The sequence below is a fragment of the Camelus bactrianus genome, chromosome 10 (genome assembly GCF_048773025.1).
Source record: "Camelus bactrianus isolate YW-2024 breed Bactrian camel chromosome 10, ASM4877302v1, whole genome shotgun sequence".
NCBI classification, from domain to species: domain Eukaryota; kingdom Metazoa; phylum Chordata; class Mammalia; order Artiodactyla; family Camelidae; genus Camelus; species Camelus bactrianus.
This window is the reverse complement of record NC_133548.1, coordinates 14,267,244-14,294,581: the sequence shown is the minus strand read 5'-3', so window position 1 is coordinate 14,294,581 and position 27,338 is coordinate 14,267,244. Positions and strand designations below refer to the sequence as shown.

The window sequence follows — 27,338 nt, the reverse complement described above, 5'->3', positions numbered from 1 at the left end:
ACCCGCTGTTATTCGAAGATTTTGGAATAGCAGGATCCAGATTCTAAGCAATTCTGAGCAGAGCAGGGAAAGTCTGATAAACCACAACCCTGGAGCTAACAGCTCCTTATGAAGGGGGGACATTATTTTCTGAGTGCCCCACACTGTTCTGAGTGCCTCCACCCTTGTGAGCTCATGTAACTAAGACGACACTAAGGCCCTGGAGGTCAGTGACTTGCCCAGGGTCACACTCGTGAGTGGAAAGCTGGGGCAGGAAATCTGCCTTCTGGGGCTCTAGGAAGGGCTGGATTCTAGTGTGAGGGAGGGGGGCAGAAGGAAGAGAAGCCAAGTATGGGGCTAGGGGAAGGCAGTGAGGATTGGTGAGGAAGCGAAAGGAAAAAAAAATAGGAGAGAGTCAAGAAGAGTCAAGTCAAAGAAGGGAGTAGAGAGAAGTGAGGCAAGAGACAAGAGGGTGAGGGTGGTGGAAGAGGAGGGCCAAGAAGAGGGAGGGGAGACAGGACAGCCTGTGGCTGGGAAGCGACGGGACCTGAGAGGAGCACGTGCCCAGCCTGCCTCTTCTGCAGCAGAGGAAACAATGGGGACCAGAGACTGTCCCTGACTTGCTGGAGGTCGCCAGGTGCATCATGTTGGGCTGTGACTCACATCCTTATGGGCAATAAATTGGTTAGAGACGAAAAATCTTAGGTGCTCCAAGGCATGAAAGGCAAAAGAGGTTTTTTTAAATTATTTTATTTTTTGAATATGCAGAGGGTATAAAATCCAAAAGGTACAAAAAAGGAATAGCTGTCCAATTCCCTGTCACCTGATTTTTGTGTGTTTTTCTAGAGGCAGTCTAAATAGACAAAAGCATTAGAAGCAGATGTATTCTGTTTTAAATTTTACACAGAAGGTAGCACACTAAACATTGTACTTCACTTTGGTTTGGTTGTTTCTTCCCCCCTAAATCCATGCATATGGAGCTGTCTTGTTCTTTTCAATGGCTATATAGTATTCCACTGTTTGGATGGACTGTGATACTTTTAAATCACGAGAGCCTTCATTCATACAAAAGACTGCACAAAACATTTATGTACAATTCAAAGAATAATTATAAAGCTAACACTTATGTAACAACCATCCAGGTCAAGAAATAAAATATTGCCAGCACTACAAAAGCATCCCCCAAATGCTTGATTACAACCTGCCCCCCTCTAGAAGTAATACTACCCTAACTTTTTCAGTAATCATTTCCTTGTCTTTTTAAAATAGTTTGCCCAAGTATGTAAACACTTCTAACAATATAGTTTAGTTCTTAACAGATTTTAATCTTCATACAAAAAGAATCATAGTGTAAACATTCTTTTGGGTCGTGCCTCTTTTTCCCAATTTGTTGCTGTGTGTAGCTGTGGTCCATTTTCATTGCTGCATAGTATTCCATTGTTTAAAAACAATGGGATCATTTAACCAGTCTCTTATTAATGGACATTCAGATTATTTCCAGTCTTTTGCTATTACAATCCTGCAGTTGATAAAATTTGCTAATCCACACATACGCAAGTGTATGTCTTAATGCATAAATTCCCCAAAGTTGAAATATTTGGTCAAAGAGCAGTGGGGTTTTTTTTTGGTTTTGTTTTTTTTGTTTGTTTGTTTGTTTGTTTGTTTGGTTTTTTTGCAGGGAAGCTAGAGGGGAGTGTCCACTGGAACAGCTGGGGGAAGACTGGAGTTCAACGTCGTTTCCTGGGCTGGACAGAATGTAACACTGGCTCCAGGTGGCAATTCTCATGATTTCACATTTGCTTTTTTCTAAAAAACAACCTTCAACAGCAAAGAACCAAACATATTTTTCTGCCTTAAATGAAAACAATGTAGGAGAAAGGGCTACTTCTGCAGATGCTGGAAGGGAAAGAAGCTAAAACGCTATAAATTCTTTCTCTATATTTAATTTTTCAAGGCTATTCTTGACAATTAAGAGACTGATACTGAAGTGAAAATCACCACAACCAAATACAGTCTGAGTCAAAAACATTCACGCATCTCCCTGTAGACACTAATAAATAGTATCAGAAATTACCTAAAATAGAAATTAAAAGCCCTTTGATTATAAGTAATATTGAAAATGACATAGTTCTCTATCTTAACTCATTGGGAAAAAGACCAGATAATTATTTAGATTCTATAATGTAGATGCACAGAAAATTTTTTTAATTAAAAATGTTTTATTTTTTTAAATTGAAGTATATGCAGAAATGTTTGACACTGCTTTTGACGTCAAAGGTATTTTTAAAAACTGAGATATAAGTGTTGTATCACACTGTATTAGTTTTAAGGGCACTGAATTTTTAATTCTTAAATAGACAGATGGATATAGAGATACCGTCACATTGTCCTGGATAGAAGTGGTAGCACCCCACCCTCCCACCGGCAGCACATGACAGCGCTGTTCCCCAGCCCACTGGCTGTGGGCGGCTGTGTAGGGCTGGGCCCTGCTGAGTGACAGGGAGGTCAGGCAGGCCTGGGATGACAGAGGGCCCGGTGGCCTTTGTCCCCACTGGGCTGGGTGGCTGAGGCGGTAGGCTGGGTGCTGTTGCATCACAATCGGAAACGTGGGCACCGTGTCCTCGAAGCTGAGTCCACATGGGGCACACGACCCCACCTCCCACAGACCCCCTCAACCAAAAGACCTCTGAAAGAAGAGAATGCCCCCCTCCCCACTTTCCCAGGAACCGTTTCCATGGGGTGCAGTGGGGCATGTGGGAAATCTCAGGCCTCAGAGCATGAGCTGGGAAAGTTGACCAAAGAGAGCTGAGCCTGTGTACAGAAATGGCCGTCTTGCAACTTCCTCTCATGGTTGAGACACTGGGAGAGGCTCCTAGGGCCCCTCAGAGCTCCCCAAGCTCTGGTCAGAGCACTGTGCTGGCTCTTTGGTGCATTAAGGTATCCAGCAAATAATGTGTTCAGGGCCTTTATGGGCCAGGCGACCAAACAGGCTAAGATCCCTGTCCCCTGGGGCGTGTTCTGGAGCAGAGAAGACAGGGCATGAGCAGAGTAGGTGGGAGCGTTACTTGCATGGTAGCAAGAGCTATAGGAAAGGACACTGCCCAACTGGGGAAGGGGGGTGGCAGGCGGGGTGGGGTGGAGGGCAGTCTGCAGTCTGAAGAGGGTGGGCAGGGCAGGCCTCAGAGAAGGCGACATCTGAACAAACCCTGGAAGAGACGGAAAGAGCCAGCTAAGCAGATATCTGGGAGAAGAGCTCCAGGCAGGGGGGACCCGCAAGGACCCCAGTGAGAGCAGAGCCAGCTGGAGGAGGGGGCGGAGGGGCAGGTCAGGCGAGTTTTGGGGGGCATTGGGTGGAATTTGGTTTTGGCTCTGGGAGAACAGCAGCACCCTTGCAGCGTTCATTTCCTTAATCATACCTGAAGTTGGGGCCCTTATCATCCCCGTGGTACCTCAGTTGAGGAAACTGAGGCTCAGAAGTGGCCCATGACTCAGCCAACAGAAGTACAAGTGAGGCTTAAACCCAGGTCTGGAGACCCCAGCTCGCATCCACAGCAGGCACTCACAAGGTGCTGTGAGCCAGGACAAGGGCCAGGACAAAGCCAGGGGAAAGGACCCCACATTGGCTGAGGCCCTGCAGGCAACCTGCATTACCTCATTCCACCTCCCTCCATCCTGGGAATTTACCATCAGGGCCATTTTACAGACAGGAAACCCGGTCCGGTCGGTCGGCAAGGGGGTGCACCTGAGAACACACAGCTAGGAGCTGGGGTGGGGTGGGAGGTGACTGCCGCTCTGAGCAGCCCCAGGACATGTGCTTACTCTGCTGCTCCCATCTCGAGCTTCTCCCATGGGTGTTCCCCTACCTAAAGATCTTCCTTAGCCCTTGTTTGTTCACAGGCTGAAGTCCAAAGCTCTGAGGCCCGTGCTGGGGCCCCCAGCACCCGGGAGTCCAGCCAGTCTTCCCACCCTCCCCCACCCCAAGTGGACCAGCCCCACCCCCACCTCCAGCCAGAAGACGCTGCTCAACATTCCCAGAACCTCTTTCTCAATCTCCCACGGCCTTTGCTCACAGTCTCACCCTCTTCCACTCCCTTAGGCCTCTGTCTTTTGAGGGCTCGCCTCCTCCTGGCTGTGCCCCAGATTCTCCCTTCACCTCTCTCTCTCCCCAGCTCTGCAGAGTCTCTCCCCGCACTCAGCGCCAGCTCCTGCCCCCTGCTCCCCAGTCCCAGTGGCCAGGGGCACAGATCTCAGAGCAGCCCGACCTCCTTCATGCCCTGATTCCCGGTCCCCCCTCCACACCCTTGTCTCCTGCTGACCAGGGCTGCAGACGGGGACCTCACCTCCTGGCCACATCACTCAGCCTCCGGCACCTCAAACCCACCGCCACCCACAGCGACTTCCTCCTGCTCACCACGGGCAGCACCCCCCCTCCCGCTTGCTCACTGAGGACAGGAGCCACTTCCCCCCCAACCAGGTCCCCTATTCTATGGAGCCCCCAACACCATTCTCTTCTGTCGAGGTACCCCTGGATCCTTCCCCACAATTGGCTGGCTATGCGGCCTATGGGCGAGCTCCTTCCCCTCCCCAAAGTTCAGACGCCTCAGTTCTACCAAGGGGTCCACAAGCCCCAGCCCCCCACATTGCAGAGAGGACAGAAAGGCGATCTGGGTGAGCCTTCCCCTTGTATACAGTAGGGTTTCACTGAAGTGCGCGTTTCCCTCACTGGCCTCCTTACTGAGCCTTGTGGAGGTTAGGAGGAAGGCTCCAGAGACCTTGATTTGAATCTCATCCATGCCCTTTGTTCACTGCGTGGCTGAGGAAAAGTCACTCCTCAGAGCCTCTGTGTCCTCATCTGTAAAACGGGGGCAATAACAGGACGGACCACACAGGGCTGTGAGAATTAGAGGAAATGTGTGATGCTCCTGTGTGATGCGCACACCAGGCATCTCTTGAGGGGAGGAAGGCTCGGCCCTGTCCCCGAGGCCTCAGGATCTCTGTGGCCCTCAGCTCCTCGGAGCTCCTACCCCCTAGCCTCTCTGAAGCCTTGTTGGAAAAACTGAGAAATGTGAGGAGCTGGGAAGCTGGCGGAGGAGAGTCTTGAGACAGCAGCAGTCTGCCCTCCCCTGCCCTCCCCGTACTTCTTTCCCCCTCCCTGCCTGAGCTCTTGGGAGGGGAAAGCCAGACGGGGAAAGGGGGCCCAGGGCTGGAGTAGGGACCCGGTGATAGAATGAGGGGGCCTTTGCAAAGAAGGAAAAATAATCACTCCTGAGCCCCTGTGATGGGCCCAGCACACTGGATCTACGGGACAGGACTTGCCTCAGTTTTACAGATGAGAAGTGGGGCTCAGAGCAGATCTTTATACCGCTCCAGGTGGCAAAGTAGAAAGGGCCAGAATCAGGGTTGGACCAGACTTATCTTATTCCAAAGCCTGTGCTCTCAGCCCAAAGCTGCCCTCATGTGTGTTCCAGAAGCCTGGGGGACGGGGGTCTCTGGGCATAGGAGGGGAGTGAGAGGGCCCTGAGGGGACCAATGAGTTAGGGGCTGAGTTGATTTCCAGGCTGTGGGCCCCAAAGCCAGTTTGAGGCTACCAAGGTATCCAGGGCGGGCATGAGGGGCAGCCCAGGGTGCGGGAGCAGGAGGCACGGACTCGGAAGGAGTTAACTGCATAAAGGGCCCAAGTGAATCAGAGGCTCCACAGGCCGAGATGGAAATTCCCTGTGCATGGCGTGTGGTCACCCAGAAAAGGGAAACGGTGCTTTTTGGAGCAGAGGACGGCGGGGGCTCGAGCCCCAGAGCAGATGCCTGCCTGGGTGGGGCTGACAAGGACGCTGAGAAGGCCTGGCCTCCGGGTATGCTCAGGCCCTGGGTGGGAGGAGGGAGGTGATGAGCCATCAGGCCAGGCCAGGCCTGGTCATGCTATGATGTGTCCATGGGCCCTGACAGATGTGTAGGAGTTCACCGGGACCAGAGGAAGGAAGGGCATTCAGACCGTGGGAACTGCTGGAGCCAAGGCACAGGGGTGTGACTCAGCATGGAGCACTCACTCGTCCCCCCTGCTTTTGTCAGGGAGCTCTTTCCTGCCCCAACCCAAGTGGCACGGCTCCTCACACCAGGAAGCACTCATCACATTTTCCTGGTGTCCCACAGCCTCAGTTTTCCTCTCAGAGCGCTCAGGGTTTTGTAACTCACCTGCCTTCTCCACAGGTCTGTCCTAGTTCTAGAGACGGCTTACACCCTGCCCTGGCATGGAGTAGGCACTCTGTGTTTGTGGAATGACAATTCATAGAAGAGGATTCTGAGGCTCAGAGAAGTCAGGTGAAACACAGTCAGCCAGCTGGCTGTGGGTGAGTGGGCTCTGGCTGTAGCTGTGCCTCAGCTGGACTTGGTGAGGGGCAAGGAATGGGGCAGGCAGAGACTTCCCTTGGGGCAGGGAAGGGGACTCTAGGCACTGACAACCCCACCTGGCAATTCTGCTGTCCAAGGCCCCCTCGAGCTTCAGGCCAGCCCAGCTCCTGCCTTGTCACAGTGCTGGGAAACTTCTGTCCTCCTGGGGAGGGAGACTGAGGTACAACAAGCTGGAGCAAGGGGCAGGCAGATGGAGGGAGAAGGGGACTGGGTACAGGAAATCCTGACTCTCAGTCCAGACACTTACTAGCTGTGCCACCTTGGCCATGTGAGTTCGCCTCTGAGCCCCAGTGTCCACTCTGTGATGGATGTAACGGGATAGGCTTGTTCTGGGGACAGAACGAACAGGCTGATGTGAACCATATCCCTCTGCGCCAACGTGAGAGACTTCGTCTATTATTAGAAATGAGTATTAATTATGCTGTCTGTCGTCTCTCCGTGGAACAGTCCCCTGCTACAGCACCATCCTGCCTGCCAGTTCTAAAGCAGCCTGTGACATGGTCTCGAGCCCAGTGTCCACCTGTCCCAGCTGAATTCTGTACTGCACGAGGGCCTGTGACCCACACCAGCCTGATGAGCAGGCCAAAACCCAACTGGAGGAGATTGATGGCCGGGGCCTCCTGCCCAGAGACAGGACCCCTGAAGCCCCCAGGTGCCCTGAGTTCCACCACAGCACCCCAGATTCCTTGCCCCACCGAGAAGGTCAAGGCTCCCTCCTCAGGCAAGGAGACGGGCAGCGTCATGTTGGCCATTGGTGTTGGAGCTTTTCCAAGCACGAAGGGGAACTGAGAACTGTGGGAATATGCCTTGAGCAGGCCAGAGCGGGCTAGGCCCAGGTGGGAGGGGGCTGCTCCACGGAGCCCAGACTGATGGGGCTCTGGGGGTGAGGAATAGAGGGAGACCCCCCCAGGCAAGCAGCTGTGGGGCAGGGGTCACTGTGAAGCGCTGGCAGGCTGTCCAGAGAGAGCTGGCTGAGCAGTGGGAGGTTGGGGAGCTGTGTGGGGAAGGAAAGAGGAAGCCATGAGGAGAGGGGGGATGGGGCGGCCGGGGATGGGGTGGGAGTGGGGGCTGGGGGCCTGGAGCCACTTTGGCCGCAGCCACTTCACTTCTCCCGGTTTCGGTTTGTAAATAGCTGCTGGCTCCGTGCAGGCGGGATGGGCCCTGCCCCTTCTGCGGCCTGAGTCCTGGCAGGCCCAGGCCTAGGCAGCTGTGACGCTTGGACCCTGGATCTGAGGACCCCGACAGGCGTCTGGGCTGGCCCGGCTCTGGCCTGGGTGGGCAGGTTCTGGTGGGCTTGGTTCTGGGCAGCCCCAACCTGTGGTCACTGAGGTAGTGCAGCTGGGGCAGAACTTGATGACTTGGCCACATTGGGCTTATTTATAACTGGGCCTCCGTGGGCAGGAGCAGCTGCTGAGCTGCCAACTCAGCACTTGGGCCAACCCGAGGCACCAAGGCAGGGGCAGGATGGCGGGGGCCGGGCTGGGCCTCAGGGTCTTGGGGTCCCCGAAGCCTCTCTGACCGGAACCACTCCTTGTGCTGTGACGGGCAGGCCTTGAGAACTAGGCGGAGCTACTTGTGAGGCAGGCATCTCAGGACCTCCTGAGCCGAAGGGGTGGCTGAACCCAGTCAGTGGACTGGTCAGCTCCCGGGGACTCAGGCCTGGGCCTTCCTGCAAAGAAACTCTTCCCCCAGAGGTCAGACGCCGTCAGCAAACTCAACGAGAAGCAAAGTCATCTCCCACCCCTTCTTGCAATAGCAGCTTAAAAACAAAACAGGTTCGGGAAGACGGCAATGCAGAATCCTGAGCCTGGCCCAGATGCTGGACCTCCAGGCACCCGACACACGGAGAAAGGTTCGGGTCCCTCATGAGGCACCCCCATCACACCACATGGGCAGCCATCTCTTTGGTGGACGGAAGGGAAGGGCTGGCCCTGCCCCCACCCCCCAAATACCCATTTGTCTTTCTTCTGAGGAAGAATGTGAAGGGGGTCTCAGACACTTTCCTAAAGTTTGCATGAATAAAGAGGACCCTCAAATCTTCCTCCCGCTTTGGATCCAGATCAGCCTTGTCACCTACCACTCTCGAGTCTGTCCCATCAACACCTTAAGTTCCAAACTTGGTCCTGGCCTTCCCACCTCCATACCTGGCCCTAGTCTAGTCCTCCCACCTGGCACTCCTCTTCCTTCCCCTCAGTCTCTCCAGGTCCCCTCTCTGTCAAGGCCTATGCCAAGCCACTCTCTGAGGGTCCCAGCCTCAGCGCTGACACTGTTCCCAAAACTAAGGGATGGAAAATTAAGGGATGTCAGAATTGGGGCAGAAATGGGTGAGGGATTTTAGATCATGGGTGCCTCGATCACCATACAAAAGAGGAAGCCAAGGCCTGGAGTGGGTCAGGGATGGCCAAAGGGCCTCAGTGAACAAAGGACAGAGCTGAGACCAGAGCTCTCACCCCTGCACCTTCCACCTGGACCACCTGCTCAGTCTTGAGTGACAGCCCTGCCTGGCCCTTTCCTCTTGGCAGGAGCTGCTGGGGATAGGAGTGATGGAGGCCTGGTATGGGGGTTAACTCAGGCCGTCCATTGCCCGGGTTGGGGCCTGGGGTGGTGGGCCTGCTTAGGCCCCTCTGGGCAGGGTCAAGGCACCCAGCCCAGAGCCACCCAGGCTGCAGCTGCCCCGGTTTCCACATCGGCAGTAGCAAGTCCGGCGCCTGAGAAAACAGGAAGCGCCCAGTCACCACAGGAAGCATGTGTGCGCAGCCTCCCCACCCCCGGCCCATTGCAAAACGCCAACAGCCCCATTACCACAGGCACCGCACAGCGGTGACCAGGAACGCTCCGGCCTCCAGGCCTGCCAAGGGGCCGGACAGACTGACTCCAGGCCTCACCTGCCTGGGCCAGGCCACACGGTGAGGTCCAGCTGCAGCCTTGAGGTGCCCACAGTCTCCTGAGCTTTGGGCCTCACGCCTTCCTCTGGGTCCTCAGCCCTATCCCCAGACCAGCCTGAGCCAGGCCTGCTTTGGCCATCATTAAATCAGAATATGGGGTCATGGGTCACAGAGAAGCCATTTCTCTGACCTGGTAGTTAGCAATCGAGGACTGTGCGCAGCCTTCAGACCTGACAGGACTCCATCCCTAAGCCTCACCAAGGCCGTTGACCCAGAGCCCGCCACCCCCACAACCCCAGGGAGCTGTCTGCTGCCAAGTCCACACCTGCCACACCCTCTGCCCAGCCCCAGCCCTTCCCAACCGAGACTTTGCCGGCCCCTGGGGTCCTGTCCAGGCTAGTTTTTGGGAGGTTAGGGCCCCTCCTTACCGACCCCCACCCCCACCTGCCCCAACTTACCTCTTATTTCTGGCTACCCCAGGCTCAACCTTTGGAAGAAGATGGGAGTCCAGCAAGGCCAAGGTCCTGTGCCTGGGAGGCCTGTGCTCCTCCAGCCCCGGGGACAGCAAGGAAAAGAGAAGAGAGCAGAGCATTTCATGGCTATAATAAATCAAAGGGGGAAGTCAGAGCAGGAGAAATAAGAAACTTCCCTACCCTGGGCACAGGGACCTGCCAGGCGGCAGCCCCCGGTGCCCCACAGCCTTCCCCCCTCCCTCCTGCATCCCTGGCCGGGGCCCACATCTGATGCCTTCTCCCCAGGCCTGGGCACCCCACCTTCCCAGAGACCTCCTGGGCATCCAACAGCCCTTCTTGTTGTGTACCCTGGAGGACAGGCACCTCTCACCTGTGGGCCTCAGTTTCCTCCGAATGGGCATGGAAATCCCCCAAGTCCTGTGCTCATCTGGGGAGGTGAGGGACCAGGCTGCCAAGCAGAGAGGGCTGCAGATGGGCAGTGCCCCTCCAGACAAGGCCCCACAGGGCATGAAGAGATGAGTGAGACATCCTGAGAATTCCCAATGGGACAGTTGGGCTGGGCTGGGCAAATGTCTGTAAGAGGAGACGGGAGGGCCAAACCAAGAGGCAGGAGTGCAGAGCAGAGGTGGGAAGAGACCTAGACTGTGAGAACAGGCAGGGCCTTGACCTCAACTCTGTCCCTGCACTTTCTCAAACCAGACCCAGGGGCCCAGGGCCTGGGGTCCACGGTGAAGGCACCAGATGTACACAACCGCTCAAGGCACATGGCATGTCTTCCTGGACTATCCACTCAGGTAGAGATTGAGAGTGGAAAGTTAAAGGTGGGAGGGGAAGCCCACATATTAAAAAGGACACAAATCTGTATGCATTTTTAACATAAAAGTATTTTGGCTAGATTTGGCCCCATTATGACCCATGCTCCCAGATTCTCAGCAGACCTTCCTCCAGCTCCCTCGCTGTTGGGGCGCATTGGTAGAGACACAGGGTGCCTCCCCTTAAATGCTCCTGATATGATGAGCTACTCCCCTACTCCAGGAGTCTCTGCCATCACTGCAGGCAAACTCTCCTGGGCCCCAGCCCCACTCTCCTGGTGATGTCTCCTGGGTGGCTGCCAGCCTACAGCCAGAGGCTCTTAGGAGGCAGTGGTAGGGACCGGGATCCCTCTCAGCCTCTGAGATCACACTGCTTCACTCACAACCTTGTCAGGCAGATAAGATAAGAAAGAGGCTGTAACTGTTGGAGTCCAGGCTGCAGAGCCAGACACATCAGAGAACGTGCATTGTGTGACCCCGGACAAGTGATCTCACCTCTGTGAACCTAGGTTTCCCCATTTGGAAAATGCCTAACTCGAAAGTCTGCAATGAGGGACAAAGGAGGTCATGGAATGGAGCCTCGGGTGATCTCGTGGCCGGCAGACTGCCACTCTCATCTCCTCCCAGAAGCCCCCACTTCCTCCCTCCTTTCCCTTTCACCTGCCTGAGAACCTCTGCTCCCTGCTCTTCTCTGCACCCCTGGGGCCCCTGACCTCACTCTGACCTGTCCTGATCTGGGAGAGTGCTGGAGCTGGGGTTCCCAGCTCTACCCCCAAGGCGCTCCATCTTTGAGACAGAGACCTCGGAGGCCTAAACTCTTGCCCTGGCAGGACTCCCCACTTATGCGCGCACACCTCCTGCCATCCCAGGACACCCCCTTCCATCCTCAGACGGCCACACTGTTTTAACGACTGGTGGCATTCACCAGGCACCCTACATACACATCTTGTGGTCCTCACAGCTGCAGGTATTCTTATCCCCATTTCACAGTTGAGAAAACTGAGACTCAGAAGATTGAGGTTAGCTGGCTAGAGAGGGGCAGCCTGAGCTAAGAACTCACTTCTTTTGTCCACCAACCCTGTAGAAATCCTATGCAAACCATGAGGCAAAGCAGCACCTCTTAGGAATAAGACTGAGCCTTTTAGGGGTTGCTGCTGCCCAGGCTCATGGTCATGGCCTATTCCCAGCTCCCCTGCTCTGTCCCCATCATCAGAATCTCCTGCTTCAACCTGGCCCAGGATATCAGAGTTGGAAAAATTCCAGCTTCAGGTGCCCATGAGAGCAGAAAGATTATAAAATCCAGAAAGGTGAGCAGCCTCCTGAATCAAATGCTCCCCTTGGCTCCCAGCCCTGGGCATGAGCACCCAGCAATGGTACTTAACTCCCTGGGAAGACAGGCCCAAGGGGGCAGTGTTCCCTGGTGGTGAGAATTGGGGTATTGGTGCCAGACATTCCTGGGTTTATATATCAACTTTGCAACTGATAGGCCACCCCCTGGGTAGGTGACTTAACCCTAATATGGAAAGAGAAATGCCTCTCCTGACCTGGAGATTTCACAGAAGGGAAATTTATCTCTAAAAGCCAAGCGCTCAGCCCTTCATGCATGGACTCATTTAAGCCTCATAACAGCTCTGACAAGTAGGTACTATTATTACTCCCATTTACAGATGAGGAAATCAAGGTGAAGGAATCTTCCCAAGGTCACATGGCCTTGCAGGGATTTGAACCCCAACCCATGTGACTCTAAGTCAGATGCACTTCCACTGCCCTAGCCGGGATCCCTTCCTTTTCTCCTAGCAATTTTTCTCTACCACCACCAGCCCACAGGGTAAGAGGCCCTGAGTGGCAAGGTAAGCCATGACTGGCTGAGACTGCAAGGCTTGGCCCTGCCTAGCTGTGGTGCAGTCCTCAAATGCCTGACTGCTCTTGCTCTTGGGTCGGGCTGGCACAGGGCTGCCTGGGCATGCAAGGGGTTGGCCCCAGCTGCAGTAGGGACTCCTCTTGGCCCCTGCTGTCCTGTCTTGGACCTACCATGCGACTATGTTGAGGCCTCACCCTCTCCTGTAGGGCGGGTGTAAGCCTTTCCAGGGTGCCTGCAGGGTAGGGCCACGAAACCAAGAAGCTTGTCCTTCTCACTTGCTTGGGCCCCTTCCAAGGACCTGGGAAAGCCTCAGCAAATTTGTATTTGTGGTTTTGTAATCTTTTTCTTAAAGAAGGCCTGCAGATTGGAGAAGCATCAGGCTCCACAAAACCTAGCTCTGTCCCCCAGCTTGGGGGCAGTGGGAAGGGTTCCACTCCCCCTCCCCACTTGCTTCCTGCTGCCTGGCTCTGAAACTTAAGGCAAGACGCCCACTTTCCCATCTATACAACGGGGAAGAAGCCTGGAGAGTCTGCGGGTACAGCTAGGGTAATGAGAAGAGCTCAGGGTATCCGTCCTTTACAAAGGGCCCAGATCCACACAGGGATTTTACCAGCCTGCACCTGTTCCATCCCCAACAGCCCAGCGGAGTAACTGGAGACCCCTACCCCCATTTTCCAGCTGAGATGACTGAGGTTTGGACCGAGCAGGCTGGAGCCCCATCCCCTACTGCTCCCTGGGATCTCCTTCCAGGATGCCAGGCCCCACGTCAGGGGCAGGAGGCCGCCGGCCGACTGTGGCTCTAGGGGTTGGGACCAGAGGGTGCGGGGGCGGGCTCGGCGGAGGCTGGGGAGGGGAGGCCTCGTCCCGCACTGTCTCACCGCAGGATCGACCTCGGCCCTTATCTGCTCGCGCAGCTTCCGCCCCCCCACCCCAGCCCCCGCCGCAGGCCTGGCCGCCCGCCTCCCACCCCCGCCCCCCGCCCCGGCCTCCGGAGGGGCCGGCCCGGAGCGCCCCTCCCCCACGGCCGCCCGCCCCCAGGGAGCGCCCGAGCTGCCGCGGGCTGCTGCCCAGCGGAGCAGAGAGGGGCCCGGCCCCCAGGTGAGAGCCGGAAGTGATAAATAACTCCTGGTTGGGGAGGGGGGCGCACCATCGCAGTGAGGCCCTCCCTGCCGCAGCGTGCCCGCCGCAGAGTGCCCACCCCAGCCCGATTGTGGCTCCCCAAACCAGGCCCCCTCACCAGATCTGGGAGGCAGGTAGGGGGTCTCTTAAGGCCCCAGGGAGCAGGTGGAGCAGTGGGGTCGGTCTGCACGGGGTTCTGAGGAACACGGGAACCCCTCCTCCACACACACGCACACATGCACACACACGCACACATGCACACGCACGCACACCAGCGTCCCTGGCACAGGTGTGGGTGGGAAGAGAGAAGTGGAGACACCTTAGAGAAAGTGAAATGCGAGCCACAAACTGGAGCAGACTTGTGACGTCTGCCACATGCAACTGACAAAGGATAAAGCATCAAAAATATGGAAAGGACTTGTAAATCCATGGCGGAAAAAAACAAGTAATCCAACAGAAAAATAAAAGACGTGAACAGGCCTTTTCACAGAAGCAGCAGCACATCCGTCCAATGAACATCTAAGGGATGCCCAGGCTTACTGGTGATGAGCACCATGCAAATGAAGACCACAATAAGATGCTGCTTTACACAGTCTGAAGGGCAAAAATTAACGAGCCTGACAGCACCAAGTGTTGGAGAAGAGGTGGAGCCGCGGAATCTCCAATGCATTGCTAGTCAAAGTGCAACTCCATACAACCACTGGGGAAAATAATCTGGTCTTATCTTATAAAGCTGAGGCCCAGCAGATCCCCTCTAGGCTTAAAATCAAGAGAAACTTGGGTATGTGCTCCGAGAGACAAGGAGAACATTCAAAGCTACACTCTTCTTAATAACAAAAATCTAGAAAATAATCCAAATGCCTACTGACAAAAAGAATGGGTACATAAATTATAGAGGATTCTTTTCACACAGTGGCACATGGTCTAGCAGTGCAAGCAAATGAACAGGCTTCACACAATATCATAAATGAAACTTAGAACCCATAGTATTAAGTGAAAAAGCCAGTCCCAGAAGACAAACACTTCCTATGAAGTTCAAAACCAGGCCAAAGCATAACTCTACAGAAAACAATGTTGTTTCCTTCCTTCTAATACTTTTGTTATTAGGAGATGACATGATTACCCACCCAAAAGACTTAAGAGTAATACTGAGAAATGATTAGAACCAGTAAGAAAATGTAGTTGGCTTACCAGATTTCAAAGGAATGCATAAAAACAATTTGCCTTCCTATGCGCTACATTTAAAATATAATGGGAAATACGTTCTTTTAAATATTACAAAAAGTAAAATACATAAAAGTAAACTTACGAAGAGTTATGCAGGACCTGTATGAAAATAATTGTTTAAAAAATCACTAAATAATGTTTAAAAAAAAAACCTTAAAACAGCTTTTTCCCTTATTAAAAAAAAGCCAAGTTGAATAGAATATTGTCTATTCTGTTTTTTTTAAAGACTGAAAAGATTCAAATTTTATCAAGAAGGAAGCAGGGAGATGGGATGGGGAAAGGGTAACCAGTAAGCAAATCTATCAATAAACATAAATAAAAGAGGGCCCTGCGGAGGCTCAGATTACAGTACCTAGTGCACGGGGATTTCATCCCACTTTGCACTCCTGAGGCAGGAGAGGGGAAAGGGAGACATTAAATTCATTTGAACACACTTCTCTTCAGGGTATAGGCAAGAGCTTGTCTTTCTTTCCAGAACACCCCACCAGGGCTGGGGTTGGGGGGAAGGCCTGTGGACTCAGGGGACAGGGCTCAGGGCCCCAAAGACACACAGCACTGCGGGCCTGGACAGGTCCAGAAGACTTCAGAGAGGAAGCGGCCTCGTAAACGGGCTGGAATTCAATCGGCAGAGATGGTGGAAAGGGAAAAACGGGCCAGGCCAGGGGTGGGGTGGGAGTTAACAAGGGGGACGGTAAAGGCAGAGAGGCCAGAGGGAAAGTCGTGAGGCTTGGCTGTACACGCTGCACACGGGCCGCCCCATGGGAGACTGGGCACAGGTGCAGGGGTTCTGTGGAGTTAGTGGGGCCATCCTCTGGCCGGGGCTGGAGACTCCGGGGAGTAGGCACCCTAGGAACTCACGAGGGAGCTAAGGCTGCTCTGGGAAGAACGACCTGAAAGGGGTTAGGGTTGGAAGTTCCAGAGGGGCAGGCTCTGGGTAAGCAGCCAGCTCTGCCTCTTTTCAGCCATGAACTCGGGCACCCTTGGCCTTAGATGCTTTTTTATAAGAGATTGCTACCTGCCTGCAGATCCCCACGGAAAGCTCTGACAAGAAGAAGGCTTGCTGTCTCACAGAAGGCCACACTCTGGAAGCAGAAGGAATGTGCATCCACCTGCAGCCTAGAGCCTCTAGCTCTAGCCCTGGACTGCCCAAGGAGTGGGGAGGGTTGTCAGAGCACTGGCGACGCCAGGCCATGCTGGTCTCGCAACCATCACCTGGTCAATGGGCTCAGGAGCAGTCCCACCTTCCAGAAATAGAGGGCTGGGGCCTGGTTGCCGAGAAAGGCCCCCAGTAAGGATACCAGAGCCAAGAACAACGTGTTAAAGTGAGGCCCTGGGCAGCTCAGTGAAATCAGAGAAATGGGTCTGCAGCCCCCCAACCCCAGATGCCTCCCAGCCACACAGAGCCAAGCAGTATCCAGGCTCGTGCCCAGCACCACACCCAGGAAGTCCCTGAGGCCTCCAAATGGATTGACAGATGTGTTGGAAAACATTCATCTGTGCTCAGCAAGGAGAGGAGAGGAGTAGCCCTCACCCTGTGTCTTTATCTGTTCTTTTCATCACTGTAATTTTTCTTTATAGTCACGTATCCACACACGTAAATAATAATATCTAATCCTTAAGTAGAATTTCCCATATGCCAGGCATAGTTGTAAGTGTTTTGTGTATATTCATTTACTTCATATTCATAACTGTTCAATATAGTAATCCATTTTACAGATGAGGAAACTGAGGCATAGGGAGTTAAGTAATCTGCCCCAGGAAGTCTGGTTCTAGAATCTAGTTGTCTTAAACATTGATTTATAAGGCCATCATATATATATATATATATATATATATATATATATATATATATATATATATATATATAAAAGCTTTTATGTATCTATTTTTACATAATTGCATAAATGTGATCGTTATGTGTTTTAATGTGTTTTTAAAATTTGTCCTTTTATATATTGTTAATTCTTATTTTTTATTGAAGTGTAGTCAATTTACAATGTTGAAACAGCAAAGTGATTCAGTTATACATACATATATATACATACATGTATATACATATATATATATTCAGATTCTTTTCCATTACAGCTCATTACAAGAAATTGAATATAGTTCCCTGTCCTATACAGTATTTCCTTTTATATTTTTATATGTTTTCCTCCCCAACCCAGGGAATACATATTATCACTCTAATGTTTCTGTATTTTTTATTTATTCATAATTATACTTGGACTTGTACATACCAATACCTATAACCACATGTACATATACAAGGCTCTTTTTTGTTGTTATTTTAAATTAGTAGATTATATTAAACAAATATTACTGCATCTCTCTTTTCTCACTCATCCATACCTGGAACCTCTGGTAGATATACTTCACAGTTTTTAACAGTCACATTTGCCCACCCACTTGGCCCTCCTGGCTCATGGTCATCTTCTAGAGTCCCATCCCCACCCCCAATAGGCTTGTTTCTTTAATCCGTTAGGGAGTCTGATGCTGATGGTGAAAATTGCAGGCCAGATGAGAGGAAAGGGCATTGAGAAGGTAGCAAGTGGTGTTTCCAGCTGGGTCTTGCTTATCCCCTTGGTGGTGGCCAGCAGCCCTCAGCCCCCAGAGGTGGGAATGCTGACTGTGTTATTGTGAAATCATGTGTATATTATGAAGTGCTTTGCATATGATGGAGTGATTTGCATATATGGGGGGGGATCTTAAGAGTTCCCAAAGCAGCATCCCTGAGTGTCTTCCACCCCTTGCAAAGTAACCAACTTGGGGGTTCCACCTCAGAACCGAGGGAGGGGAACAGAAGGGTGTCCCCCGCAGACCTATGGGCCTGGGGGGTGAGGCAGACAAGGGGCTTTCAGAGGAAAGCTGATCCTCCTTTTTCAAGCTGGGAGTCGAAGAGGGGCAGACATTGGAGTGTGAGGTGGAACAGAGCAACTGGTGCGGTATGTGAGTGCTCTGTGTCCTCAGAGCCCCCAGTGAAGAAGAGCAACACAGGATGGATGAAGGAACTACCATAAGAGGCAGATGGGGTTCAGAGGCTTGGAGACCCCCACCCTGTCACAATTTCTGCCGGAGTGAATACCCTAGTGCCCCTTCCTGAGTGTTTTATAATCCTGGCTGATTCCCAGAGAAGGATGCAAAGTGGAAATGCTGAACCAGAGTCCCATGACCTAGAAATGAGAGGTGCTAGCATATGCTTCGGGTTCAGGGACACCCAGGTTTATCAAGGTTCTGCCATTTGTGCTACTGTGTAACCCTGGGCTAAAGGTACCCACTTCAACGTGACAGACTGAGGATTGAGGGAGGTAATGCAAGTAGAGTGAACGGCACGTCATAGGTGTTCAGTAAATTGCAGATATAATAATGTTATTGTTTGCCACCCTAGTCTGAGGTGAGGGAAGTACAGAGAGCCCTTGCTCCCCTAGGTTTGGAGTAACCAGCAGCAGTGTCAAGCCACCATGCATTGGACTCCAAAGGGTTACAAGCCCTGGAGACAAAGGCCTGAGGTTCCCAGTGAAAAACCAAAGCATAAAAATAATTCGATGAGTAAGAATAAAATTCCCTCTTCTGAGGTTCCCGGGGCTAGGCCCCTCCCTGCGGCAGGCACTTCCCCTTTCCCTTGCTCATGGAGGAGCCAGGCCCGGCTGACTCAGAGCAGGAGCGCCGCAGCCAACCTCCCACCCCGACCCCGGCCCGGGGCGGTGCAGTCTGGCAGCCGAGCGCGCCCTCGTGCGGCCGCGGCCGGGACTGCGGCCCGAGAGAGGAAGCAGCGGCCAGACCCGCAAGCCCAGCCACCCGGCCGCTCGCGGTCCCTGTGGAGCCGCCGCCCCCGCCTTGCCCAGCCCGATTAAGCGCGGTGCCCACGGGGCTCCCACTTCCGCCCGACCCTCCCCGTCGCCCCAGTCCGGCCCGAGCGGAAGTGCGCCAGCCGCCCGGGTCCCCCATGGCCGGGAGGCGGAAGCGCGCCCGACTGCCGCTCCCCCGAACCCGCGGCGCGCGGCGCGCCGGGTTCCGGACAGGTCCCGTGTGACGTGGCTGCGCGCCGGGGGCGGCTCCGGGCCGGGGGCCGGGCGGCCGGGCCGGGAGGGGCAGACCCGGGGCGGGGCGCGGCGCCGCAGCTGGATGGCCGGGGCCGCCCGGAGCGCCGTCGCTGCCGCTCGGTGAGTGACCGCCCGACCCCCCAGGGCCTGAGCCCCGGGCGGGACGGACCCTGCCCATACCCTTGACCCCGGCCCGGCTTGTCCTGGTGAGACCTGGGCCTCTCGCCCAGAGCCGGGGAGTTCAACTTCCTTGGGCTCTTCTCCGCTTTCTCCCCACGCGTCGCTCTGCATCTCTCCCTCTCTCTCCTCCTCCGCATCTGTCTCGCACTCTGCCTCTCTCACTCTTGCTCCCGCTCTTGCTTTCTCCCTTTCCTCTCTCTCTCTCTGATACTCTCGGCACCCCATCCCCTATCCCAAACTTCTGGTCCCCTCACCTCTACATGACCCGCCTCCGCGTCCAAGTCCGGCCTGGCGCAGTCCTGCCTTTGATCCCCAGTAGAGCCCAGCAAGTTCCATCATCAGGGTCCCTTTAAGACTTGGAGATCTTAGACCCGAGCATCTTTTCCAGCTGATTTCCCTCCCTCCTGCCTCCATCAGCAGAAGAGGAAACTGAGGCAGGGACATCACAGGCCCAAGATCACAGCCAGTATGAGGCAGGACAAACCACATTTAAACCTCGTGCCTGAATTTCCAGATTGAACTTCCCTCTTGGTTGACTCACATCCAGGTCCTGTGATCCACCGGCTGGGAACACTTATGCTGCCCAGCGCCCTGGGCTCCGGCAACGTGAGGAGGGCTCGCTTTGCCTCCTCCATGCCAGGCACATTCACCTGATTAGCAGGCTCATCTCATTTTCGTGACTGTTTGAGGGAGGCAGTACTTACCTCCATCCTACAGAGGAGGAGAGTGAGACCAGAGAGGGGCTTCCAGGTCTTGCCCAGTCAAGCATCTGTAAGTGCAGAGCACAAAGTCAAAGTCAGGTCTCCTAAGCCTGTGATCTGTGCTGTGTGCATCTGTGCCGCAGCTCCTAAATGAAGGATCCTCTCTTCAGTCCCATCTGCTGTCTGTCTCTGTGCCCAGAGATTTGGGGCTCATTTCCTAGGAAGAAGCCCTGGTGGTCCTGACCTAGCTCAGCTGCTTGGTTTCCCCACCTGCACCTCCTAATGTCGCCCCAGCAAGCTAGACAGGGCCAGCCTCTGTCCCTGGGGGTGTCCTTACTGGGGCTCATCCTGGCGGCATAGCCTCTCCTGGCAGCCAGACACCCAGCTGGGCCGGGCCTACCGGTGGCTGAGGGGAACCCAGCCAGCGCCTCGCCCTGTCATTAAAAAAGTTTAGCCTCAGGCGGACACACTGACACACAGTCTGGAGCTGGCTCCCAAGGAAAAAATGTGTGGGAGTGCAGTGTGGAGCAGAGCCCCCTGGCTCGTGCACCCATCATTCAGATCTTCAGAGGCCCTGGGGGAGGCAGGCTGGAAAGCAGGTGCCATGGCCATTGGGAGTGGGGGGAGGGTTAAGATGCCACGTTTCCTAAGCAGGTGTGCGGCCAAGGGTGGCTGCTCACGTAAGTGGCCTTTGTGTTTTTTCAGCACGTGGTATGCCTGGATGTCCCTGCCCTGGCTGTGGCATGGCGGGACAAAGGCTCCTCTTCCTCACTGCTCTTGCCCTGGAGCTCCTAGTGGGGGCTGGGGGTTCCCAGCAGGCCCTCTGGAGCCGGGGTTCGGCAGCGGCCTGTCGCCTGGACAATAAGGAAAGTGAGTCCTGGGGGGCCCTGCTGAGTGGAGAGAGGCTGGACACCTGGATCTGCTCCCTCCTGGGCTCACTCATGGTGGGACTCAGTGGGGTCTTCCCATTGCTCATCATTCCCTTGGAGATGGGGACCACGCTGCGCTCAGAAGGTTGGTGACCCTCCTCTGGCACCCATGGGCAGCCAGCAGCGTGGTAAACATGCTGCTGCTTTTCCCAGGAGAGCCAGGTCTCGAGTTCCGAGTCACAGTGTGTCTGAGGTAGAGGGTGGGGACCGAGCACCATTCCTCACCTTGGTCCAGTGAGGCAGTGTGTGTTTAGGGATCCAGCCGTGCTCGTTTGTTCATTCATTTGTGCATCTGTTTATGCCAAAAGAATAAGAGCAATCAGTCACCAAGAGCAGTAGAGATAGTGGCTGGAAATATGGATGCCAGTCTGCCTGGGTTCAAATCTTGGCTCTGCCACTTACCAGCTGGGTGGCATTGGGCAAATTCCTTAACTTCGCTCTGCCCCAAGCTCCCAACCTTAAAAATGGGAATAATAACAATATCTACCCCATAGGTGTTATGGTGAAGATCCAGTGAACTCATATTGGTAAAGTGCTTAGAAGACTGCTCGGTGCAGGGAAAATGCTCCGTGTTCGCGGGCCCATGCTGGGTACCAGGATGCAGCGAGAGTGAAGTGCTGCCTCTCCCTTCAGTCTCTGCTCTTAGTGCGAGAGTGCTCAGACCCAGAGCCCCTGGGGCGGCCTCACCCAGAAACACATGCGGGGCTGATAGCCGGCCTGCCTCTGGGGAGGGGGTCTGGGATGTGGGCGCAGGCGTGGCGGAGGCTTTTCCTTGGCTGACTGCCTGTACCATCTATCCAAAGGTGACATTCTGTAATGAAAAATAAACAAGATCAGATGGGGAGCTGCTAAAAATGCAGGTGCCTGTCGCCCCCACCTGAGAGTGTGACATAGTAGGTCTGGGCCAGAGCCCCAGGAATCTTTGAAATGAGGGTCCCAGGGCCTGTGCTGCCTGCCAGGCTCAGGAACTGTTCATTCAGCAGATGTTTATGAACGCATCTGTGCCAGGCAGTGGGCTGAGGGCTGGCGCCACCGCTGTGAACAGAGCCCTCCCGGGGCCCTGCTGTCACGCCTGTGCGTTAGCTCAGCCCCTCTCACAGCATCCCTGTGAGGTCAACCTAGGGAGGACTTGGATTATTAGCTCCATTTTACAAGTGGGGAAGCACAGGCACAGAGATGTTCTTCGAGGAACCCAAGGTCACACAGCCTGGAAGCAGCAGCTTCCCCTGGGATCCCACCCCACCACCAAGCTGCCTCTTCCCTCTGGGCCTCAGTTTGTCTGTGGAACCAAGGGTTTCGACATGGCCCCCTTAGGGCACTTCCAACTCCAGATGTTGCAAGTCTGCAAAAGTCCTCAAATCTCCGCCACTTTTCTGAGAGTAACAGAGAAAAATTCCCATTTAATAAGCATTTGCCATATGCATTGTCATTAAATTATCACAAGATCACTATCAGATAGATACAATTGTCCCCCACTTACAGATGAGGAAACAGTTCCGGAAGTAATCTGCCCAAGGTTACCAGCTGGTGGGTTGGGGAGCTGAGAACTGTTGGGCTCCCAAGCCCAGTCTCTTAACCCTGAAGCAGTGGAGGCTGCACAGTCAGCCTGCAATTTGTGGTGTATTCCTGCCCACTACCAGCCCTTGCTGGGCCTGGAGGCGGGGGCCCAGGAAGGCCATCCGCCCATGTCCAGCCTTCTGGAGACTTGCAATATGGTTGGGACCACATGAAGAGCCCAGTAAGCTGGGTGTGGCTCAGCCCCCAGGTCCCACATCTCTGCCTTGTAGCTGGAGCCCGGCGCCTGAAGCAGCTGCTCAGCTTTGCCTTGGGGGGTCTCCTGGGCAATGTGTTTCTCCACCTGCTGCCCGAAGCGTGGGCCTACACGTACAGCGCCAGCCCTGGTAAGTGAGGCCACAGGCTGCGGGTGGGAGGGTGGCAGGGGTGAGTGGGTGGGAACTGGTACCCATGCCCAGGGATGGCCTAGGCCCTGCCTGCTCTGCAGATTGACTGTGAGAGGGGTTCAGGGCATCTGGCAGGGAACTTGCCCTGGTCCCACTGCCTGGTCCCTGTGGGAGTCCCTGGGGCCCAGCTGCCCCACGAGCCAGTCCTAGCGCCCTGCCCCATCACTGCCTTGGACTAGGTCCCATTACAAATGGTCCCCCTTCTGTGGCCCTGGCTGGGCCTGGCCTGTCAGTGCTGCCCCCTGCAGGTGGTGAGGGGCAGAGCCTGCAGCAGCAACAGCAACTGGGACTGTGGGTCATTGCCGGCTTCCTGACCTTCCTGGCATTGGAGAAGATGTTCTTGGACAGCAAGGAGAAGGAGGGGACTAGCCAGGTGAGCCCCAAGCCCCAGGGCCTACACAGGTCAGCCTCTGTGTGGTGGTGCCAGGGCCTGGAGGCCCAGGTTCTGGAGTCAAGCCCTGAAAAGAGGATCTCTTGCCTTTCCTGGGAGCTCTGGGAGGCTGGGCCAGCTTGTTTGGAAGGATCTGGGGAGTGATGGCATCAGCTCCTGCCGTGGCTGGTTCCCATAGACTGACAGTGACACCAGGGTTGGAGGCAGAGGGTCGAGTTTGGGGGCACCCAGCTGATCAAGCAGCAAAGTCTAGTCAGATAAAAGGGGTGTTCTCCGTCTGTTTCTCCATCTCTCACTCCCCTTCTGTCTACCCTGGCTGAGTGGGGGGCATCTAATGTCACCTCTCCCTCCTTCTCCTGGCCCTAGGCCCCCAGCAAAGACCCCGCAGCTGCTGCCGCGCTCAGTGGAGGCCACTATCTGGCCCAGCCGGCTGCAGAGCCCGGCCTGAGCGCCATGGTCCGGAGCATCAAAGTGAGTGGCCCTCTCAGGGCCCCCTCCTCCTGCAGCCGCCCCACCCCGAGTGGCTGGCCCAGCTCAGCCCTGACTGCCTGGCTCAGCCCAGCTTTCTCTCCCCTCATGCAGGTCAGTGGCTATCTCAACCTGCTGGCCAACACCATAGACAACTTCACTCACGGGCTGGCTGTGGCTGCCAGCTTCCTAGTGAGCAAGAAGGTGAGTGGGGTTGAGGCGAGTGGGGTCCAGGCCATTCCAGTGGGAATGAGGGGGCGTGTGTTAGCCAGTTGGCTCTGCCTCCAGAATAGCTCCCCAGTCCATCTGCTCCTTGCTCCCTCCATCACAAGGCCCTCACCTAAGCCACAGTCCTCCCTGCTGCTCTCCTGAACCACTGGTCTATTCTTCCTGCTCCTTGTTGCAGTCATAGGCCTCTGCCAGGCCCCTGCCTGCTTCTAGATTCTTGTCCCTCCACCCCCCTCTCTCTGCCCTCTGTGCTTTTGCCCCAAGGTCTGCCTGCTCTTGAACTGGCCAAGCTCCTTCTCCCCTCATGGCCTCTACCTCACTGTTAGCTCTACTTGGAATGTTCTTTCTCCCACTCTTCAAACTGCTGGCTCTTCATCCTTCAGGGCTCAACTAAAATGCACTTCCTCCAAGAGGCCTTTGCTGATCTAAATTAGGCCCTTCGTGCCCTGGCACCCAGTCCACCTTTCCCCCATAGCACCTGTCATGGTGTGTAATCACATGGTTCTTTGTGTGTTTACTCAACCCTTGCCTCTCCCATCCAGCCTGTTGGCTTCTTGAGGGCAGGTTCCTTGTCAGTTTCATTTGCTGATGTATTTCTAGTAGCCAAATGGTACCCAGCCAGGGCGCTCAGAGCAGAGCAAACATTTGTAGAGTGAGTGGACAGGTGGGTGCCCTCGCCCTCAGCACAGACCCCACGGCCCACCTCCCTACAGATCGGGCTGCTGACCACCATGGCCATCCTCCTGCATGAGATCCCCCATGAGGTGAGTGCCAGAGGGTTCCCAAGATCAGCCTGTGGGCGTGGAGCTGGTGAAGGGGTTTGGGGTGGGACTGCTCGGCAATGGTAGGCTGGGGGTGCTGGACCATGGAGGCCTGGAGTTGCTCAGCCTGCCAGGCTGCAGCCACCATCCCAGCCGTGCTCCAATGCCCTGGAGACTAAGGGCTCAGCTGAGGGGATGTGGGCTGAGGGGTCCCAGCCGTGGGGCTGGTGCAGGGGGCTCAGTGTGCATGTCCATACCTGAGGTGCTCAGGGGATCTGGCCCCACTGGGGCCCAGAGTGATCATCCGGACCTCCCCTCAGGTGGGCGACTTTGCCATCCTGCTCCGGGCCGGCTTTGACCGATGGAGCGCAGCCAAGCTGCAGCTCTCGACGGCATTGGGGGGCCTGCTGGGCGCCTGCTTCGCCATCTGTACGCAGTCCCCCAAGGGAGTAGGTACGGGCGTGGTGGGTGGTGGCGGCAGGTGGCGGTCAGCAGAAGGGCCCCAGCCAAAGGGCACAGCTGCCCTGCCCCTGGTATCTAGCTGAGTTCTGCCCTGAGTCCACTCTATGGGAGGGGGTGTGGTACACGTGGCTCCCCTGGACTCCCAGCCAGTCAGGGCTTCTCCTCCTGCAGAGGAGACTGTGGCCTGGATGCTGCCCTTCACCTCTGGCGGCTTTCTCTACATTGCCCTGGTGAACGTGCTGCCCGACCTACTGGAGGAAGATGACCCGTGGTGAGCTACCCACTGGGAATGCCATTTGCAGGGCCTCTGCCCCTCCCTCTCAGCCAGTGCCACCCTCTGAGCCCCAGCCCCTCTCCCCACAGGCGCTCCCTGCAGCAGGTGCTTCTGCTCTGCATGGGCATCGTGGTGATGGTGCTGTTCTCACTCTTCGTCGAGTAACCGTCCCTGACTTCCCACCCCCTGCAAGCAATAAGAGACTCGGATTCACTCTGACCGTGTGTGTGAGGCAGAGAGTGAACGAGCCTCCGACCAGACAAGAGGATGGTGTGTGTGTGTGTGTGTGTGGTGTACACAGGTGACCAGAGGTGTGTGCGAGACCGACACTGTGATCCCTCGTGTGCTGGGCCCAGGGCCCAATGCCTGGGCCTGCCCCTAGCCACACTGTGGTCTTCTCTCCTTGCCACCCTGTTATCTTCCACCTCCTGGAGTCAGCAGTGAGGAATGGGAGCACTGGTCCCAAGCAGGGGCCTCTCCACCCTAGGACCCCAAGAAGAGTAAGAGCAGCTCAAGGAGCCCAGGGCTGCAGGGAGCCCCAAAGCTGTCTCCTACTGGGGCCTCATGGGTCCCTGGCCCGAGGGAGTAAACCCCTCTGCGGACACACCCAGCCCTAGGCAGCCAGGAACCAAGGCTGGGCACCTTCTCTGCTGTGTCCAGTGTCCCGGCCCTTCCTTCAGCAGCTCCAAGGCCAAAGGAAGGAGAGGCAGGTGCTCATGTGGCCCCAGCCCCCCTCAGCACTGACAGTCCTACCGTCTCCACACACAGCTGGGAGATGCTTTCTAAGACCTTCTCCACGTGGCTGCATGCCCTGGGCTAGCTCCTGTTCCCCCAGTGACTGCTCCCTGGCGGTGCCAGCAGCTCTTGCCACCTCCAGCTGCCAAACAGCAGCCTGCAGGGCAGCAAGCAGCCCAGGGCCAGAGAGGCCTCCCAGTCAGCTCAGGGATGCTCATGCCGGCACAGGGTCCAGGCAGACACTCTGGGGGCAGGAAGAGAGTGAGCTGTGGCTGCCCCTCCCAGCTCGGGCCCCTTTTCCTGTCCCATTTCGGATGGGGTTAGGTGGGGGTGGCGAGGGCTCCACGTTGTCAGCACTCAGGAATGTGCTCTGGGAGAATGCTGAAGCCATAATCCCCAGCTATTTCCCTTGGCTGACGCCCAGGTACTCAGCTGGCCCACTCCACAGCCAGGCTCCAGCCCTGCTGCTCGACCGTGGGCGTCCGGAGAAGTAGCCATCGAGAGGGTCTGAATGGTTTTTACAGCAGTTCTGCTGTGGTTCCGTTTCTATCTGTAAATACCTGTTCTATAGATGAGATACAAATAAATATACACAAACTGGCTGCCTCTGTTCTGTGCAAGAGAGCCCATGGTCAAGCAGGGCTTTTCCCGGCGCCCCATGCTCCAGCCAGGTTGGCTGCTCTGCGGGCCTAGCTCCTGCAGGCCGCCCAGCTGCCTCCACCACCATCCCCTTTCCAGCCCTTGTTTTGTCTCTGAACTTTTGGGGTGTTTCTCAGAACAGGGTATACATTTCCTGTTCCCCTGGCTTGTTTTGTTAGCTTTTTATACCAATAATACAAGCCTGGCTATAGGCTGTTAAAGCCCATGTCACCCCCAAGGGTGGTGTCCTCATTTTATAGACCTTCGAACCCAGGCGTGTCCCAAGTAACTTAACCACGAAGGGAGCTCCATCCACAGTCATTTCCAGGTCTGGCCTCCATGAAATTAAGTTATTTTTCATTAAAAAGAAAAAAGGAAAAATGAGACCTTAATTCTAAATCATACCCTCACTTCTAGTGAATATGCTGAGTGTAAAGCCAGCATCAGGCACTGGGGGGAGCTGCCTCCCCAGTGCCACTGGGAGAACAGTGCAGTCTGGGGTTTTCCTCTACCTTCAGTAAGCTGCTGGCGGAGAGCACGGCTGCCCCACATCAGAGGCTGGCACGGGCTGTGAAACCCAAACTGGCTGCACCCTCAGCTGAGAGTGCCTGGCTCTGACTCGGCATCCTCAGCTAAAGGGACCTGCTTCACCCAGTTGTGACATACATACTAAGGACCAAAAAGCAAGGAAGGAACCCAGGGCTGTCCCGCCAGCCCCCACCCTCCCATCGGCAGGCACTGGAGCTCCTAGCCTGTCATGTCCCTGCTGGGTGGCAGATGCACGTGCAGTCTTCGCACGCAG

The 27,338-nt window shown here is 55.2% G+C and overlaps 1 protein-coding gene and 1 long non-coding RNA gene across 12 annotated transcripts; one reads left to right on the top strand and one right to left on the bottom strand.

Moving 5' to 3' along the window:
* Positions 1-278: 278 nt before the first annotated feature.
* On the bottom strand, positions 279-21,872 carry LOC123619559 (uncharacterized). 3 transcript variants are annotated; one of them, XR_012509593.1, is made up of 5 exons: positions 21,105-21,872; positions 20,843-20,909; positions 19,692-19,756; positions 9,728-9,868; positions 279-9,092 (listed from the first exon to the last, which is right to left on the bottom strand). It is a non-coding gene; the product is annotated as an uncharacterized LOC123619559 (long non-coding RNA). The 3 variants fall into 3 exon arrangements; XR_012509594.1 differs by lacking the exons at positions 19,692-19,756; positions 20,843-20,909; positions 21,105-21,872 and adding an exon at positions 13,653-16,558; XR_012509595.1 differs by lacking the exons at positions 19,692-19,756; positions 20,843-20,909; positions 21,105-21,872 and adding an exon at positions 10,113-13,370.
* On the top strand, positions 18,768-26,499 carry SLC39A13 (solute carrier family 39 member 13). 9 transcript variants are annotated; one of them, XR_006728197.2, is made up of 10 exons: positions 18,768-18,927; positions 20,394-20,702; positions 22,405-22,518; positions 22,758-22,951; positions 23,336-23,440; positions 23,552-23,641; positions 24,379-24,429; positions 24,747-24,855; positions 25,060-25,159; positions 25,252-25,277. XR_006728197.2 is itself a non-coding variant. In XM_045523760.2 (10 exons), exons 2-9 carry the CDS (start codon positions 20,402-20,404, stop codon positions 25,120-25,122), a joined length of 978 nt encoding a protein of 325 aa, XP_045379716.1. In that variant the 5' UTR covers positions 18,768-18,927; positions 20,394-20,401; the 3' UTR covers positions 25,123-25,159; positions 25,252-26,499. The 9 variants fall into 9 exon arrangements, 8 of the variants coding, with proteins under 8 accessions (XP_045379716.1, XP_010962852.1, XP_045379713.1 ...); XM_045523760.2 differs by having other exon boundaries at positions 22,827-22,951; positions 24,747-24,875; positions 25,252-26,499; XM_010964550.3 differs by having other exon boundaries at positions 22,827-22,951; positions 24,747-24,879; positions 25,252-26,499.
* The last annotated feature ends 839 nt before the right edge of the window (positions 26,500-27,338 follow it).

Bases quoted from the DNA above. Each gene is read 5' to 3' on its own strand.
- SLC39A13 (XM_045523755.2), top strand. From the start codon at position 20,402: ATGCCTGGATGTCCCTGCCCTGGCTGTGGCATGGCGGGACAAAGGCTC. The intron at 23,642-24,378 runs GTGAGTGGGGTT...ACCTCCCTACAG, and splicing joins GCTTCCTAGTGAGCAAGAAG to ATCGGGCTGCTGACCACCAT. The intron at 25,160-25,251 runs GTGAGCTACCCA...CTCTCCCCACAG, and splicing joins CTGGAGGAAGATGACCCGTG to GCGCTCCCTGCAGCAGGTGC.